Below are 19549 nucleotides of genomic sequence, written 5' to 3'. Positions count from 1 at the left end.
GTATTATTCTTGTTTTCAAATTAAATTTTTATAAAAAATTATGTAAAAGAAATAGATTTTTTTAAAGTAACATAACTTATTGCTCTTTAATTTAATTTTACTCCCTAAATAACATTAGATATCATTTAATTTAAAATAATATTTTATTGAATATGTAATATTAATGTGAATTTCTAATGCTAGCAACATTATAATTCACTGTCTATATTAATTTATTAACTCTTTAAATAATTATAATTTTATCAATATTAGGATAATAATGAACATGAATATTAAATTTTCCAACAAAACTAAACACCTTAATAATAATTTTAAAGTGTTATTTATTTTAAATTATTAGTTTTATCATCCTGACCGTTAAAATCGTAGAAGGATCTAGAATTTGTAATGGACGGCTAAGATCATAAGTAGTGTAGCTTAAATTCCAAGATTTCTCCCTATGTCCCCGTGTAGACTACACAAACCTAAATTGTGTGCGGCAGTGTAGTCATCTGTTTCCAATAAACACCAATTAATTATCCATAACAACTCATTCTTTGTAATTCAATTCATGTAAGATTTTTTCTTGAGAACTCATAAAATTTTTGTTATGATTTTTATTGTAAACTTTAGACGCATTATGAAACCATCTCGTTGTTCTAGATGCGTATTGATGCAAGTCTTCTCACACAGCGGGTGAGAATGGGGAAGGAGATGTCCCTGATATGTTTGGTTGTGGAGCAGGTATGAACATAGTTGACTATAATTTTTTTCGCTAAAGGGATTAATAAATTAATAGTAATAAAATTTTGATCCAAAGTACTTTTTATTCAATTATAGATGTTATTGAGAATTAGAAAATTATATATCTAACCATGATTTTTTTGTTTTGCAAGTGTGTTGATATCATTAGAAATAACTTGGTAAACAATGAAGATTATGCTCCAATTAATTTAGAGGTATGTGAGATAGATATGACAAAACAAAATATTTTTGTCCATTTTTGGTTGAAACTTATATATCACATGCTTCCTAGTAGTCAGCTTCCAGAATTAAGATGGGTGGTTCAACATCATCTTCCTCCAAGGTTATTGACCACTACTATTAATTGAATACGAGGCAACTAGATCTTTTCCCTTAAACCTGGTCTATTTAAAAACTAAAACAGAATTCATCTACTACATTAAGAATGCAATAGTTTTCAATATCTCAGCATCTGTTTTATTGTTATTTTTAACATTATACTTGGGGACATGTTCTTTAATTTTGAAATAAATGCTAGTAAATCTCTTGTTGAGAGCATTTCCAAGAAACTTATGATACATGTTCTTTAGAATATAATTTTTTAGTGTGATATTAGAGCTACAAAAGATTCTTAAATGAATAATTCAAAAAATATAGAGCTATTTTTATCACATTGAAATCATGTTCCATGCAAAATTTTGTAGACTCAATCAATGTAGCCGCTCTACTTAGGCAACGAGTAGAACATCTTGTACCTTACAGCTGCAGGGGAGCTAAAAGTAATGGCAAATGTTGCGGAATAGTGGCGGCGTCCAGTCAGTGCTGATGACGCAACTAGGAGGCTCATATTTGAAGTTTCGGGCCATACAGATACGGTCTCACTCCATTCGAAACAACTGCTCAATATTCTCATGGATGGATGTAAACTTTTACATGTATCTTGTATATAAATTGTTACATATAACTTGTATACAAATTTTGGTTAGTGTAATATTCTATTATCAGAAATTAGCTAAATTCGTACTCAACCACAAATCATCAGGAACATCTCCTTCCACATTCTCACAAGCCGTTGGGGCTATACTGCATCAACAATTATCTATAATAACCATTGAAAATGATGGTTATAAAATTAATCTAAACTTTTACATGATAAATCATAACACTTAACATTATTTTGTATATCCTTTTCAATCTAATAACTTTTTAGGATTTTGGACATTTTACAACTTCTCATGTTTAATTTTTCTCTATCAGTTTGATCTCTTCTTCCATGCCTTCCACCAAACTTCTTGCTTTACTTCTTCTTCGAACACTGACAAAATTACATCTCTTATACACATCATATATGTTGACTCTGGGTGTCAACCAAGTCCAAAAACAAATCCGTGCACATCAATGATCTGCAGTTGGGGCGTATGACCTATTGGAGATCATAGCAAGGCCATTCATCAGCAAAATCGCGATTTCTAACAACGCCTTTTTGTTGGGACCATTTTTACTAGTAAGATGTTCATAGATTTTGCAGCAATACTATTTAAATGTGACACATTAAGCATTTTAAATGAGTTGCCCAAAACTTAAAAAGATTTTTTGCAGATTCGAAACTAATATATTATGAATAACTTCTTTTGCCTTCTTTGTTTCCATTAAAATTGTACCTTTGTGCATGTTCAAACAAGTTTTACCATCTCCCATCATAATTTTCTGGTAAACTCATAGCTATTTTTTTATGACTTTTTATTGGGTGATATCTTCACCATATGTACATATTTGATTAACTACTTCCATCATCCTCAAAAACAATCTTGCATATCTATGCCCCATCTCGAAATTCAGGGCTCAACGATTGGAGTTTGATGCTCGAAATTCTTGTAGTTTTCTTACTGAAATCATAATTTGTTGCTGTAAATTAGAATTTGTTAGGCCGAATAAACTCACTATATAAGATAATATAGTGAACACAATCAAAAACAGAACACCAGTATAAGAGAATAATTCAACTAAACTCTTATTCACAAATCACAGTAGCTTACAAATAATCTCTTGGTGATTTATATTTTATCACTAAGAGCTGCTAGGTTACACGAATGATATTCAATTGATAACTCATATAGAGTAAACCCTAAGCTGTGTTTATATACACAGTTTCATGATATCTACTGATTGATTTACAATTATCTGCTTCCTAAAATAATCTAATCAGTAGCTATCCTTCTGCTGTCCTGATCCGCACAATCTCTCTTGATCTTTATCTTCCTTACTTAGTCAGATATGCTCCTGAAAATCAGCCGCCTGCAAACTCTGATCATTGCTTAAACTCTGATTCAGCTGGCAGTCGTTAAACTCTGATTTCCAGCTAAACTCTGATATTTGCTTCTGCACACTAAACAAGTTAGATACCTGTGACATCATCAAATATGTAACAATCTCCCCCAACTTGTGCATTAGTCAGAATGAACAAGTTCTATATATTTACTGATGATGTCAAAAACAATCAAGGACAAATGCATAACATAAATAATTCACAGACTATTTACAACTTACAGAACCAGCAGAACTATCTATCAAATCAACCTATATCCATAGCTTTCTCTGACAAACTGGTTGATCAGATTTTCTTCCTTCAGCTTCAAAGTCTGGATCATCTGGGCTTTGACATTTCTGAGTTCTTCAGTTTCATCCCCAGTCTGATAGATAGCTGCTCTCAAAGCATTCACTTTGCTTCTCTTCATTGCTTCTCCAAGCTGAATAACTCTAGGCCTGTCTGCTTCATTGTTATAACCCAAGATTCTGGTGTTTGCAATAGTCTCCATCACAGAGCTATTCTTTTCCATGCTAATTTCAGAACCATCATCTTGAGCTATTTGTGGAATATATTCATCATCAGACTTTACTCCATAGAATCTTCTCTTTTCACTGATTGTTCTCTTCATCAGATCTGACCACCTCTGAGTAGCTTCATTCTTGATCTCCAACATGTAGTGAAAATGTTCCAGCTCTCTCAGAGATTTCAGCAATAAATCAGCTTCTGATATTCTATACACTCTGCCAGATTCCAGAAATATAGCAATCTTTTCTTTATCTTCTGGCCCATCATGAGTGTCCATCAAAATCTGTACTGACTCAACTTTGTCAAGATCCTTCTGTGTAACAGCTTCTCCTACTTTTTCAGTCAGGGGATAAGGATCTCTGAAAGTAGTTGCTGAGCCTGTTTGAATCTTTTCTTTTCTGTGACCAAGACCAGTTGAGTCATAAGCTTCTTTCCCTCTGGTACCATGAGTTCTTACTCTGGTGAGCATTGGACTTTCCTTGTATAAATTTGTACCAAGACTCCCATATAAACTCTTTTTCTTCTGATCATCTTGAGTCTTCTCAGAGTTTAATTTCAACCAGGAAACTTTAGTGTCTTCAATCCTTTCTTGAGTTACTGGAACTTTAACTTGAGCAATGTCAGAGGTTAAAGTTTTCTCAGGAATTGACTTGAATTCACCTTTTCTTCTTCTGACCAATCCAGCTTCCTTTCCTTCTGCTTGATCAGAGACATTAGCAATTATGTGTATATTCTTGCTCAGCTTGATCATCCTCTTAGTAGGATTCTCTGGTGCTAATGTGATTATTGACTTCTTTGGCATAGTAGGAACTGGAGGAACTACATCAACTGGTTTCTTTCCTTTGTCTTTTGAGTCAGACTCAGACAGAGTTTGAGATCTGGTTCTTGGTCTGTTGATATCAGTGTAGTTCACCTCACTGATTACTATTCCCTTTTGCTTTGGAATCTTCTGTTTCTGAGAGGAATCAGTAATCTGTCTTTGCTCATCAGACTTTGTTTTGCTGATCTTCTTCTTCTCAGCAGCCAATCTTTCTTCTTCAAGTCTGATGGCCTCAATATCTACTCCTGGATTTTCTTTTTCAAAGATTTTCCTTGCCATAGCTTCATCAATTGCTTGCAAGGAAGGAGATTTATAGAAGAGAGTGGTTTCTCTGCCTCTGAACTTCAGAGTTTGACAAAATTTCTGAGACTCAGGGTCTGCAGCTTCAATCAACTTTTCAGCTTCAGCAATCAATTTTTCTTTCTTCTTTTCCACCTCAGAGTTCACAAGATTTATCTCTTTAGATATAGCATCTGAATCTCTGACTGCTTTGCTTATACTCTGAGCTTGAGTTATAACAGTCAATTTCATAGATTTCTGTTTTTGAGATTCTCTGAGTGGTGGTCTCTCAGAGCTTGCTGCTTCTTTACTACTGTTCTTCTTTGTTTCTTTGATCTGCAGCAGCTTTTGCTGTTTGTTCATCTCCCCTTTTTCTTCCTCATCATCATCTGGCTTTTTCCTTTTTATTTGCTGATCAGGTTTGCATTTGTCTTTGGATGTTTTCTCCCCCTTTTTGACATCAGCAGAGGTGAGAACCTGTACCAGTTGTGCCCCAGAAGCACTCAAATCTGCTAGAGTATAATGCATTGAAGCCTGAGTGGCTTCAATAGAAGTAAGTCTGTCTTCAACAGAAGGTGATGTGGTTCTGCACATCCTGTGATTATAAGATAAGTGGCAGATTCTCCTTCTGGCAGGCTCAGAGGATGGAAGTGGAGAACCTGGAACTGCAGGAGCTATATAAGGAGTGGATTCCCTGACTAGTGACAGTGCCTTGATTGGGGAATCAACCCTTTCTGGTGTAGTTTCTCTGACTGGCTCAGAGATTATAGAGTGTAGACCAGGAGCTTGAAAGGGAGTTGATGTAACTTCTGTTCCTTCATCATCATCAATGTCTGCAAGAAAAACACTCAGAGTATGTGACTCCAGAGCTTCAGTAGCTGCCTCAGAGTTTTCAGCCATGGGAATCTCCTGAGCAGGAGCTGCAATAATATCTTCAGGTTGAACCAGAGAATCCTGGATTAGCTGGAGTACCATTTCTATTTGTGCATCCTCTGATTTGCTTGGTGCATCAGAGGGTTTTTCTGATATATCAGTATCAGCTGCAATTCTTTCTTCAACAGACTTGTTTCCCTCTGTCTGATCATTGTGATCAGAGGTTGACTCTAACATTTGTTTGTCAGCTGCAGCAATATCAAGTGGCATTGCAGAAAGAGGTTCAATCAATAGGGGCTCTGCAGATTGATCAGAGAATGGAATCAAGGCTTGTTCAGGATCCTCTGACTGAGGTGGTTCCACAGTCAGATCAGTAATAGAGGTTGGCTTTATTTTCTTTCTCAGTTTCTTTGCTGGTGGAGGAGGAGGAATATCTTCATCTGATTTAGAGTCTGAAATTTTCTGTAGAAATCTTCTTTTTCTAGGAGGAGGGGAGGGTTTGGTTGGGGTTTTGGTGGATCTGAGTATCCTTTTTGGTGAAGATTTTTCAACTGGTCCTTGTTGAGAAGAACCAGAGGTTGGTTTGGGATCAGATTTTGCTACTGGTTCATGAGCAGGAGATGGAGGCTGTGGGATATTCTCATCAGAGAATAAAGCTTCATACTTGTCGGGTAAAGCTACTTTCAGTTTATCCTGTACAGTCACAGGAATAGCAAATACAGGTACATTGGTTTTCTTACTGTCCTTCTTAATCAGATCAGTAAAAGCTCTTTTGGTGATCTTAAATGGGAGTTCATTTCCATTTTCAGGAATGGGCACATCAGGGAAGCAGTAAGAAAATATGAGCTGACAAAATCTTGAATAATAGACAATATTCATATTTTCTTTTCTCCTATCACCAATAAATCTCAATATAGATGTGGCAATATCAAATTTGAGATTGTGGATTAGAGAATACCCGATCTGCTGACTGAAGATGGGAATGGCATCAAAATTGCTGCATTTGTTACCAAAAGCCCTGGTTATGCAGTCATAGAAAAAGCTCCACTCCTTGCAGAGGTGTGGACGCTTAAGTTCCCCCATCTTGTCTGTACTAGCAGAATACCCAAGAAAAATCATCATGTCTCGCAAGGTCTGAGTGGGTACTGAAGCATCATACTTCTTCTCTTCAGGAAGATGAAGAGCCTTCCTAACAGTCGCTGGTGAGACAACATACTCTTGACCTTCATAATCGCAGGTGAGAGATGGAGAACCATTTTCACCTCCATCATCGTAATTTGTTGTCCTCCAGAAGGTGAGAACCTCGGAAGGAGAGATTAGCTCTGGCTGGGTCAGAGCATACATCAGCTCACTGTGAGCCAAGAAATCTTGAATAAGATGAAACTCTTTGGGGGCTTCATCGTTATCCAGGATGGCGGAGTAGTTGTTGGTGACAAACTTTGCTCCATCGAACTCGAAAGCAGTTGTTGACATGATTTCTGAAAAGAAAATGAGAGTTTGAGGTTATGCAGGTATGTTGTTTGACAAAGTGTTGGAGAGAAAATGAGAAGAGGGTTTGAGAGAGAGAGAGTAAAAATCGTGTGTGAAAAGTGAAGAGTTAAAAATTCAAAATCGATATATATATGAGTGTAAACACGAAATTCTGATCTCTGAGTTAGTGGGGCACGTGGCAGATGCACAGTGGTCAGAGTAAGCGGTAGTGGAGTGTAATCATGACAGGCGTGATAGTGGAGTGTACGCATGTATTACTGTGCACCAATTACCGAGAAAACATAATTATTCACCGTGTTTTTCTCCACTCAGGAATTCAAATGGATTTTATACCGTTTGATAATAAAGACTAATATTTACTCAACCAAAGAATTATTTATTTTAACTCTGACTTCGATCAGAAGCTGACCATTGACCAGAGTTTAAATAAATGACTTATAATATGACAATCCAAAGAGTGATCATAGAATCTTGTAATAATGAGAGATAAATATTCAAGGTCTACATGACACTTGTTCCTCAGGGTTTGCAAATATTTATTTAACTCCAGTCAAAAATTACTCGAAGTCAAAAAAATTGTTAATCACAGAAGTGGAGTGAGGTGTGTGTTAACATGAATTCTCTTGTGTCACAGAGATTGTCAGATTTCTTAAATAATATTAGAAAGAATCAGATAATCAGAAAATGTTTTAAACACCTCATAAGCCGAGTTTCTCATAATATGGATCAGAGTAAACCATTTCTTCTCTTTTGAATCGCACCTGTCTTTTGGAAGGAAACTCCTCATGGTAAGTGAGTCATAACCTTTATCAGACTTTTGTTTTCTCAGAGTATTTCTCCAGTAATCAGAGAATGTGAAAAGTCCCCAAAAATTATTTTAATTTTTGATGCATTTGCTTAATACCAGCAGTGCACTTGGATCTTTCCTTTCACAAATTTTCTAAGATCTCAAAGGAGTACCTGAGATTGTTTTCTATTGTTTTCTTTTTCTGAGAAGAAATATCTTGAGGATCCATAACTGAAACTAATTAACTCTTAGCTCATAAGAGGAGTAAAACAAGTTCTTTACTGAGTACATGTCTAATATTTAAGAAGTAAGACAGTCTAAGTAACAAATTAAATCATGTGTTGTGTGTCAAAAGTTTCCACAGCTGTAATATCACAAAAATCAGACTTTAGAGACGTTTATGACTTAATTCAGGTATTTGCAACATATTCTGCACAGGAGTATCTTTCATCATGAAAAATTCAAGTCATCAGAGTTTGTCGGGTCAGAGTTTAAATATCAGAGTTTATCAAATCAGAGTATAATTATCAGAATCTGATCAGAGAACAACAGATGCAGTTGTAGATCAGATTTATAATAACAAATACTAACAGATAAGGTATCATGCAATGTATCAGAGTTTAGAGAGGACCAGAGATCATCCCTAATTCGTTTACAAGCCTTGTAAATGTTGCTTCAGCCAGAGGTTTGGTGAAGATATCTGCCAACTGCTGATCTGTTGGAACAAAGTGAAGCTCTACTGTTCCTTCCATCACATGTTCTCTGATAAAATGATACCTTATGCTGATGTGCTTGGTCATGGAATGTTGTACTGGATTTCCTGTCATAGCAATAGCACTTTGGTTATCACAATAAATAGGAATTTGAGTCAGAGTTAACCCATAGTCCAGTAGTTGATTCTTCATCCATAAAATCTGAGCACAACAGCTTCCTGCAGCAATATACTCTGCTTCTGCAGTGGATGTGGAGATAGATTTTTGTTTCTTACTGAACCAAGAAACTAATCTTCCTCCTAGAAATTGACAGCTCCCACTAGTACTTTTTCTGTCTATTTTGCACCCTGCAAAATCTGCATCAGAGTAACCAATCAGTGTAAAGTCTGATTCTCTGGGATACCAGAGTCCCATCTCAACTGTTCCTTTGAGATATTTGAAAATCCTTTTGACTGCTACAAGGTGTGGTTCTCTTGGATCTGCTTGAAATCTTGCACAGAGACAGGTTGCAAACATGATATCAGGTCTACTAGCAGTCAGATATAGTAGTGAGCCTATCATACCTCTGTAGTTAGTAATTTCTACTGGTGAACCAGTATCTTTATCTAACTTAGTGGCTGTTGCCATTGGAGTGGTAGCAGCTGAGCTATCCTGCATGCCAAATTTCTTTAGCAGGTTCCTGGTATATTTAGACTGATTAATGAAAATACCCTCATCAGTCTGTTTGACTTGAAGTCCCAGAAAATTGCTCATTTCTCCCATCATGCTCATCTGATATCTGGACTGCATAAGCTTTGAGAATCTCTCACAGAGTTTAGGATTAGTAGATCCAAAAATGATATCATCTACATAGACTTGAACTAAAAGCAGATCATTACCATGGTTGAGATAAAATAAAGTTTTATCAATTGTACCTCTGTTGAAACCACTGTCCAAAAGAAATTGAGCCAGAGTTTCATACCATGCTCTTGGTGCTTGCTTTAGTCCATACAGTGCTTTATCCAATCTGTAGACATGATCTGGAAATTTTGTGTCCACAAATCCTGGAGGTTGTTCAACATATACCTCTTCCTCCAGCTCCCCATTGAGAAAAGCACTTTTTACATCCATCTGGTAAACTCTGAATTTCTTGTGTGCTGCATAAGCCAAGAAAATTCTGATTGCTTCCAATCTGGCAACAGGGGCAAAGGTCTCATCATAGTCAATTCCTTCTTGTTGAGAATATCCCTTAGCTACCAGTCTGGCTTTGTTTCTTGTAATTACACCATCACTGTCTGTTTTGTTTCTGAAAACCCACTTAGTACCAACTTTTGATCTGTTCTTTGGTCTTGGTATAAGTGTCCAGATTTTATTTCTCTCAAATTCATTTAACTCCTCCTGCATTGCTGTTACCCAGTCTGCATCCTGTAAAGCTTCTTCCACTTTCTTTGGTTCTGTCTGAGATAGGAATGAATGGAATAAACACTCATTTGCTGTTGCAGTTCTGGTTTGCACTCCAGCATCTGGATCTCCAATGATCAGATCTGGTGTGTGAGACTTTGTCCACTTCCTTTCATGTGGCAGTTGATTTCTGGAACTAGATCCTCCCCCATAATCCATGCCAGTATTATTTTGATTCTCTGATGTCTCTCCCCCATAATTCATGCTATCTCCATGAGCATTCTGAGTTTCTGATGCTCCCCCTAAAGATGTGTTCTCATGATTCTCTGATGCAGAATGATCAGAGTTTGAGGAGTCAGAATCAGAGTTTGAGTTTTCTGCCGAGTCTGCAACATTTTCATCCAGATTTTCATTTTGAAAGTGCTCCCCCTCAACATGTGCTTGAGGTTGATGAGTTGAAGCGACATGTTCTGATGTTGTCTCAGAGTCAGAGTTTATGGAATCAGAGAATGCATCTTCATCTTCAAATCTCAGTTGCTCATGATCTTCAAAATCTTCCATTCTAGTAATTTTCTTATCATCAAAGGACACATGAATGGATTCCATGATTACCCTTGTTCTCAGATTATAAACTCTGAAGGCTTTTGTTGATAAAGGATAACCAACAAAAATTCCTTCATCAGCTTTTAAATCAAATTTGGTTAGCTGTTCAGGATGATTTTTCAGAACAAAATTACATCCAAAAATATGGAAGTATTTGAGATTTGGTTTTCTGCCTTTAACCATTTCAAATGGAGTTTTCCCATGCTTGTTAATCAGAGTTGCATTCTGTGTGAAACAGGCAGATTGCACAGCTTCAGCCCAGAAGTAGGTTGGTAACTTTGCTTCCTCCAACATGGTTCTAGCAGCTTCAATCAGAGTTCTGTTCTTCCTTTCTACAACACCATTTTGTTGAGGTGTTCCAGGTGCTGAAAATTCCTGTTTAATGCCATTTGCTTTACAGAACTCCTCCATTTTAAAATTCTTGAACTCAGTGCCATTATCACTTCTTATGATCTTTACTGCATCTTTAGAGATTTTGTTCAACTGTCTGACATGCTCAATCAATAAAGATGGTGTCTCATCCTTGCTGTGTAGAAAATATACCCATGTATATCTGGTAAATTCATCAACAATGACCAGAGTATATCTCTTCTTTGCAATGGACATTATATTTACTGGTCCAAAAAGATCAACATGAAGCAGATGATATGGCTCAAGAATTGAGGACTCAGTTTTACTTTTAAATGAAGACTTCCTCTGTTTTGCTTTCTGACAGGAATCACAGAGTCCATCTGGAGTAAAAACTGATTTTGGAAGTCCTTTCACAAGATCTTTCTTCACAAGCTCATTTATATTATTGAAGTTCAGGTGAGATAGTTTCTTGTGCCAGTTCCAGCTTTCTTCAATACTGGCTCTGCCAAGTAGACAGATTGCAGAGCTTTCAGAGTTTAAAGATAGCTTGGCTTCATAGATGTTCCCATGTCTATATCCTTTTAGAACAACTTTTCCAGTGGTTTTACTGATGACCTCACAGTGTTCCTCCAGGAAATCAACATGATATCCTCTGTCACAGATTTGACTTATGCTCAGCAAATTGTGCTTAAGTCCGGAGACCAGAGCTACAGATTGAATGATGACATTTCCAAGATTGATATTGCCATATCCCAAGGTTTTCCCTATGTTGCCATCTCCATAAGAAACATTTGGGCCAGCCTTCTCCACAAAGTCTGATAGCAGGGCTTTATTTCCTGTCATATGTCCTGAGCATCCACTGTCCAGAACTAGGATGTTCTTCCTGTTGCCCTGCAATCACATACACAACTAATGATTAGTTTTAAGGACCCAGACTTGCTTGGATCCTTTGTTCTTGTTAAGTTTGTTAACACTAGCAGCGGAAGATTTATCAGAGTTTAAATCAGAGTTTGTGCTAACAGACTTGTTAACAGATGCTGAACTAGGAGAATCAATCTTTTTCTTCAAAGAAGGTTTTAATTCATAATAATCATAATATAAACTATGGCTTTCCTTACAAGTGTAAATGGAATGCCATAAACTACCACAATGAAAACAAGGATTCTCTGGTCTAAATCTAGTATTCCTAGTCTTAACTTCTGATTTTGGAGACATAGCATTTATGTCCTTATTTTTCCTGCAAAAAGAAGCAAGATGATTAGGATTACCACAATTATGACAAGTTTTCCTAGGAGCATTTGGAATAGGCATATAACTGTTGCTTTTGTTTATTCCAACCTTTCCATTCCTATTTTTCCTAGGTTCCTTAATCCTGTTTTCTTTCTTAACCTCCTTGAGCTTATGCTTAAGTTGTTTCTGAGTCATCAAACCAATGTTAACCTGTTTAGGTATATCAGTCTTTGATTCTGCAACAAATCTTACTGAAACTACCCTAGGTTTTTCAATTTTAATGGTTTCTTGTTTATATGACTCAGCTTCATTTTTATCAGAGTAACCTAACCCTTTCTTCCAGTTCCCACTTTCTAAGATATTCTGAGTAGTCTTCCCTGAGTTAGTCCAAGTTCTGATTATCTCTCTTTCCTTAGCAAGTTCTGATTCAAGAGAAGCATTTTTCTTTAAGAGTTCATTTTTAACAAAGATAGAATCATCTCTTTCCTTCTGAACTTCTAGCATCTGAACTAGTTCCTTTTCAAGATAATCATTCCTTTTCTTAACATCCAAGATCTCAGATTTTAGTCTGTCATTTTCTAAAGTCTGATCTCTATAACTAACATGCAGAGTTTTAAGAAACAATCTTAACTCAGTTATATCCTCAGTATCAAAAGCAAGAGTGGAATGAGGTACCTTAGTTTCAACAGTCTCAGTGCTGTTGTCCATGTTTGCCATCAAGGCATAGTTGACTTCTTCCTCTGATTCTGATGAGTCTGCCCAACTCCCCTTCTTTGTGATAAAGGCCTGTTCCTTTTCTTTCTTAGATTTCTTGCACTCAGTTGCAAAATGTCCTTTCTCTCCACAATTGAAGCAGGTGTATTTAGACTTATCAGATTTTCCAGATTTTTCTTCTTTGCCTTCATTCCTTTTGAAGACCTTCTTATCAGAGTTTCTGTCTTTCCTTGAGAACTTCTTCCCTTTGTTGAAGTTCTTGTAAGCCATCTTCTTGAAGCTTTTTACCATTAGTGCTGCCAGCTGCATCATCTCAGTATCACTGTCATCAGAGTCTGACAGTATATCAGAGTTTGAGTCATCATCAGAGTTTGATGACTCAGTATCAGACTTTTTGACATGAGCTTTTCCTTTGCTTTTCACAACTGTTTGTTCTTGAACTTTTAGAGCAACTGGTTTGGGTTTGCCACCATGTCGTTTGCTTCTTTGCTCCATTTCAAGTTCATGAGTTTTCAACCTTCCAAAGATGTCATCCAGAGACATCTCTTCAAGGTCATGTGTTAGGTCCTATAAACTCACTATATAATATGATATAGTGAACACAATCTGTAACACAGTAAGACAATATAAGAAATTGTAATCAATAAACTCTTATATTCACAAAGCTTTGATGGTTACAAAAACTCTCTCAGTGATTTATATTGTATCACTAAGAGCTGCTAGGGTTCTAAACAATGTACTCGATAACTCAACTCCTATAGAGTAACCCTAATCTGTGTTTATATAGACACAGTTACAAAATCAATCTCTGATTTGATATCCTATAAATCTGCTAATAAATTCTATCAATCAAAGATTGCTCCAGTTTTCTGTTTAGTTTCCATAGTCAGCAAATCACTCCTCCGCTTCTATCCTTCCTTGAAGTATATCCGCTTCTGAGCTCTTTCCACGTGTAAACTCTGACGAGTCTTGACTATGTAAACTCTGGTCAGACTTTATCAAACTCTGTCAGACTTTACTAAACTCTGTCAGACTTTACTAAACTCTGATCAGCTTCCAGATTAAACTCTGATGATTCCTGTTCTAAAACAAACTTTAAGAACATTAGTAATCATCAATTATATCTAACAATCTCCCCCAACTTGTGCATAAATACATTATGTGCAAGTTAATAGATAATTGATGATGTCAAAACATTTAAGTCAAATGCAACAGAGTTTAACTATAAAACAGAAAACTTTTAAAACTTACAGATACTTTACTCCTTAGCTTCATAGACACCATTTGCTGTCTGTAGATACCCTCTGAGGAGTTCTCTTTCAGCTTCTTCAAGTACTGTAATCATTTGTCTCTTGATCTCTCTCAGCTCTGGATCTGAAACTCCAGTTTGATAAATTGCAGCTCTGAGATAATAAATCTTGTTCTTCTTCAAGTCTCTATCCAGCCTGATATTGTAAGCTTTATCAGACTCTTCATTAAATGCAAGAGTTCTGATTCCACCTATTGTTTCAATTTTTGCTGAATTTTTCTTCATCTCAACCAGCTGTCCTTTATGATTGAGGTATTTAGGAATGAAAGGTCCAGCATTTTTGTTTCCTGTAATACCCATCTTTCTTCTGATTTGATCCTTGAGCAGGTTGGAGATGTGTTGGCATGACTTGTTCTTTACAAGAAATATGTGTGAGACATATCTCAATTCTTCCCAGTGTTTAGCATATAGATCTGCTTCAAGTACTCTAAACACTATTCCATCAGACATGAAGTAGATAAGAATATTATCTCCTCTGTCATTCTTCACCAACTGGACTGAATCAAGTTTATCCATTTTGTCTTGCAATACTCCAGTCCTGGGAGCACAGAGAGATGAGGGGTCATCTGGTCTTGATCCTATACTCTGATCAAATTTTTCATATTTGGATCCCAGCCCTCCTTTATCTCTTCCTGCCTTACGATGAGAGATTGGTTGAATTGAGCCCTTTTCAAAGCTTATCTCAGTCATCAGAGTAGGCTTAGCAAATCCAGCCAGTGGAGTAGTTGTTGGTTTGAACACAGCTTGAGCCTTGTCAGAGGTTGTGTCCTTCTTTGCATCCTTATTAACATGAGCTATGTCAGAGGTTAATCTTTCTTTTTGAGGTTCTGCAACATGAGCTTTGTCAGAGATTGCAGCTTCTGTTTTCTTTTCCTTTACAACTTGATCCTTGTCAGAGGTTGTAGACTTCTTCTTTTCCCAGCCTTTTTCCAGATGTTCATCTACTTTGCTTTTGCCCTTGGAAGTATATTCATCTTCAGAGTATACCCTTTTGACTGGTAAACTCTGATCAGCAACAGTAGCTTCCTTGATCAATATCCCTTTCTCTTTTGGCTTGGTAGTTGACTTTGCAGGTTTTTGGATCTTTCCAGAGTTTATAGCTTCAACATGTTCCTTTTTCAGCTCAGCTTCCTCTGCAGCAATCAACTCCAAATCCAAATTGGCTTCTGGATTTTCTTGTTCAAAAATCAATCTAGCAAGCTCTTCATCAGTCATGGGTTTATCTGATCCAGTCACTGGTCTTTGCTTAGATCCAGATGTGAAATTATATGTTGGAGCAGACTTTGTGCTTTGCTTAGATTGTTTCTGACTGTCAGAGTTTGAAACTCTTCCACCAGTCCCTGATTGAAATCTTTTGTGCTTTGTGAAATCATCAACATCATCATCATCATCATCCTTCTTCTTTCTCTTCAGAGTTTGAGTAGTAGACTTGCATTTGACTTTAGCTACTCTCTCCCCCTTTTTGACATCATCCTCATCAGGAATCAGTATTGATGTGATTAGAGAAAGTGAGGATTGGATGGCTTCCAGCTGCTTGGACATCTTTTCTTGATTGGATTCAATCATGATCATCCGTTTGTCCAGAGATTCATTGGCAGTCACCAGCTTCTGTACATTTTCTTTCAGAGGTAGCATGGTCCTTTTCTTTTCCAGATCATTTGTCTCCTTGACTTTGGCCACCTCTGTTCTTAGACCATCTATTGATTTAGATGTCTGGGCATGAGCAGGATGAAATGTCTTCAGATAGAGAATTGTGCCTTTGAGGCTTGACATAACATCAGAGTTTGAAATTTTATTCTCTGCCATAGATAAGAATTCTTCAGCTTTAGTTGGCTCCAGAGAATGTTGATGGCTCAACCAGAGTTTGTCCCAGACTTCATTTGGTGGATCAACCTGAAGATCCCTGGGAAGTGGCTCAGAGTCTGTATTCAGAGTTTGTAGCCTTGCATTGTACTGGCTAGTAGACTCCCACTTTTGTTGTGTCAGAGGAACTCCATCATCTTCATCCTTGTCAGTATCTGAACTGTCATTATCATCAGTATCAGCATCAGAGTTTGCTTTGTCAGTTTCAGGAACAGGATCAGCAACTTTCTCCACAGTATCTTGAGCAGATTTTTCTTGAGCTTCAGACTGTGATTTGATAGGCTCTTCACCAGTCTGAGCAAGAGACTGTAGAGCTTCCATAGCTACTCTGTCAGATTCATCAACTACATCAGACCTGTAGTTTTCTGGAGCTGTATCATGAACTATGGCACCCTCTGGAATTTTCATTGGAGAAGTAGGAATTGGAGTGGAGGGTCCATGATCAGATACTGGAGTATGAGGATCAGACATATTTGCTCCAGCTTCAGTTGTAGCTTGTTCCTTGCAAACAATTTCTTCATCTACTTCAGATGAAGTAGAAGAAGCTGTAGGAGATGTTAGTGGAACAGCTTGGATAGGAAGCACCATCAGAGCTTGAGACTGTTCAGCAACTTGAGTTGATGGTGTTTGCTCTTCCTCAACTGTGAAGTCTGTTATGTCAGTGACTGGAACTTTTGCCCTTGCAGGCTTTTGAGCCCTTAATTTGAATCTGGCTGACTTCTGAGGACTGGCTTGAACAGGTTCAGAGGCTGTTGTAGGAGTAGGTTCAGAGTTTGCATCTTGTGCAGGTTCTAGATCATCATATTCATATGCTGCAACAAGTCTTCTTCTTTTCTTCTGCTTTTGAGGAGTAGCAGCTTCAGTGTGTACTGGGATCTCAGAGTTTGGAGCATCAGAGTTTAAGTGAGCTTCAGAGTTTACTGGCTCATCAGTGTTTGTCTGCTCATCAGTGTTTGGTTTCAGAACATGTGTAGCAACAGAGGTTCTTGTTCTTTTTGCAGTAGAAGGGGCTGCATCAGACTTTGCAGCCCTTTTGGACTTGGATGCAGAAGTTCTGGGTTGATTGGGAATTGTAGGAGAGACTAGAGGTTGAGGTTGTTGTGGTTGTTGTACTGGGGGCATGTCCATCCTAGCTCTAACTTGAGCTGGAATCAGAAGAGGTCTCTGAATTGGATACTTCTCATCCTTGGAGATGAGGTCCTTAAACACTCTTTTGTGAAGCTTAAATGGCTTGATCTCATCATCAACACCAAAATCTACCTCACCAACAGTAGCATTGAACAATAATTGACAGAATCGTGAGAAATATATGACTTGTTTATTCTCATGCATTCTTTCACCAATATTTCTAAGAACTAATCTACCAAAATCAAAATTAGTAGAGTAGATCAGAGAATACCCAATCTGCAGCATGTCCATTGGAATGGCATCCCAGTTTGTAGACTTCTTTTGAAAAGCCCTGGTGATGCAGTCGAAGAAGAAACTCCATTCTCTTCTGAGCCCTGGGCGCTTTAGTTGTCCCAATTTGTCTAGTGATTCACTGTAACCCAAATCAGTCATCATTGTTCTCAGATTTGCATCTCCATTTGTAATATAAGCAGTGTCAAGCTCTGGAAGATTGAAAGCAGTTCTGACTGTGGCTGGAGTAACAAAATACTCCTCCCCTTCATATGAAAACACAATCGATGGTGATCCCTCTTCACCACCATTGTCATACTTACCCGTCCTCCAGAAGTTTATGATCTGGCTTCCTGAGAGTCTGGCAGGAGCTGTGAGAGCGGTAGCAATGGCACTCTGTGCCAGAAATTGCTGCATAGGATGATAATCCCTTGGAGCGTCGGCAGTGTTTAGGATAGCAGCATGGTTATTGGTGACAAATTCCACACCTGCAAAGATGAATGCTGTAGTTGCCATTTTAACAGAGAATGTGAGTAGAGAGATGTGTTTGAGAAAATGTGTGTGAGAGAATTTGAATTTCAGAGAGAAGAGAGTAAGAGTTTGTGTGTAAAGATTAAGTGTAGAAGTGAAGAAGAAGCAATAAAATCTGATGATAAACTCTTCAGATTTTGTTTAGCTGTACACGCTTGGACTCTTTGTTCACTTGGACACCTGTCAGATTTTAACTGGTAGTTGAATGTTAGTGGGATAGAGAAAAGAGAGTGATAATCATGAGCGCAGTAAAACATGTGCAGTAATAAATGCTGATTACACGTTCTCCTATTAAAATGTTTTTTATGTAAACCCACTAACAATACATCCGTTTGAAATACTCCCTTCATATTCTCTGAATATTTGTACTCCTGAAATGTACAAAATTTAAAAATCAAGATTAAATCTCTCGAATTTTAAACTCTGAGATTTACATCAAAGAAAATAAATTTCTAAGTACCTCAGAATAAAGACATAATTTTCAGAATATTCATCAATAAATCAGAGTTTGTCATAGAATCCATAGCTCAATAATATGCTTGTGACATTATGTGTGTGATTTAACATATTAAATCAGAGACTAGAGAATTTCACAATTTCGTAATTATAAGGTAGACAAGAATAATTTATTTAAACTCTCAAGACATAGACAAAAGATATACTCTGATGGAGAAATATAAAAAATAAACCAACCCCCCCCCCCCCTTTTTTTTTTTTTTTTTTCAAAGGACGCTTTTCAGTGTAAATGAATCACGACCTTTAAATATTATTTTGCAACAGTATTTCTCCAGTAATCAGAGATTGTGACTGGTCACCATAGATTACAAAATCTTGGCAATTACTTAATACCAGTAAGTGTTTGGGTCTTCCCAGTCACTTTCATATATCTAAGATCTCAAAGGAGTACTATGCTTATTTGCAGGGGTATTTATATGGCATCAGAGTTTATAATCACTGTCTAATTTACTGAGAGAAAATGCAAATTAGTCAGTCTCACTTATAATTAAGATATGTGAAGTAATAGAGTCTCAATGATATCAACATGCATATAGTGTAAAGTAGTAGCACAAAATTGAGATCATGATTTAAGGAACTGAACTGAGATTCATGATTACTAATTCATATCATGCTTCATAGTATCTTCACAGGTTTGTTTTCTCAGAAAAAAATGAGATTATTAATCAAGATTCAGAGTTTACAAACATCAGAGAATATCGTCAGAGAATGACGATCAGAGAATATCGTCAGAGTATAGCTCACAGAGTATATCAGAAGAGAATGTCATCAGAGTTTAACAATCAGAGTATATCATGGCAAATGTGTAATACATATGGTAATTTGACAGTTTAAATTTGAAAGATCTGACCATTATATTTACTCAGTTCCTGATATCATTCCTAGCTCATTCACCAGTCTAGTAAAGGTTGCTTCACCTAGTGGTTTGGTGAATATGTCTGCTAGCTGCTGATCAGTAGGAACAAAGTGAAGTTCAATGGTTCCTTCCTCCACATGTTCCCTTATAAAATGATATCTAATACTGATGTGCTTTGTCAGAGAATGTTGAACTGGGTTTCCTGTCATAGCAATAGCACTTTGGTTATCACAATAAATAGGAATTTTAGAAAAGGATAACCCATAGTCCAACAGTTGA

General features: G+C 37.0%; 1 protein-coding gene across 1 annotated transcript; it reads right to left on the bottom strand.

Annotated features, from left to right (window-relative positions):
* Window positions 1–3290: 3290 nt before the first annotated feature.
* Window positions 3291–17883, bottom strand: LOC135152216 (flocculation protein FLO11-like). Its single transcript, XM_064092058.1, has 6 exons — window positions 17856–17883; window positions 16362–16760; window positions 6675–7006; window positions 4812–6221; window positions 4052–4505; window positions 3291–3490 (listed from the first exon to the last, which is right to left on the bottom strand). Exons 1-6 carry the CDS (start codon window positions 17881–17883, stop codon window positions 3291–3293), a joined length of 2823 nt encoding a protein of 940 aa, XP_063948128.1.
* Between the last annotated feature and the right edge of the window lie 1666 nt (window positions 17884–19549).

This window comes from Daucus carota, chromosome 4 (genome assembly GCF_001625215.2).
Source record: "Daucus carota subsp. sativus chromosome 4, DH1 v3.0, whole genome shotgun sequence".
In the NCBI taxonomy this organism is placed as follows: Eukaryota; Viridiplantae; Streptophyta; class Magnoliopsida; order Apiales; family Apiaceae; genus Daucus; species Daucus carota.
The sequence above is the reverse complement of the archived record's forward strand: the minus strand, read 5'-3'. Positions and strand labels throughout refer to the sequence as shown.

What these genes read in the sequence shown, in the direction of transcription:
- LOC135152216 (XM_064092058.1), bottom strand. Translation starts at nt 17,883, where the DNA reads ATGGCAACTACAGCATTCATCTTTGCAG. An exon ending in TAAATCTTGTGAACTCTGAG is followed by an intron (nt 4,506 to 4,811) that starts GTGGAAAAGAAG and finishes TCTCAGAAACAG; the next exon opens with AAGATTCCAAAGCAAAAGGG. An exon ending in GAGTTTATATGGGAGTCTTG is followed by an intron (nt 3,491 to 4,051) that starts GTACAAATTTAT and finishes ACAATGAAGCAG; the next exon opens with ACAGGCCTAGAGTTATTCAG.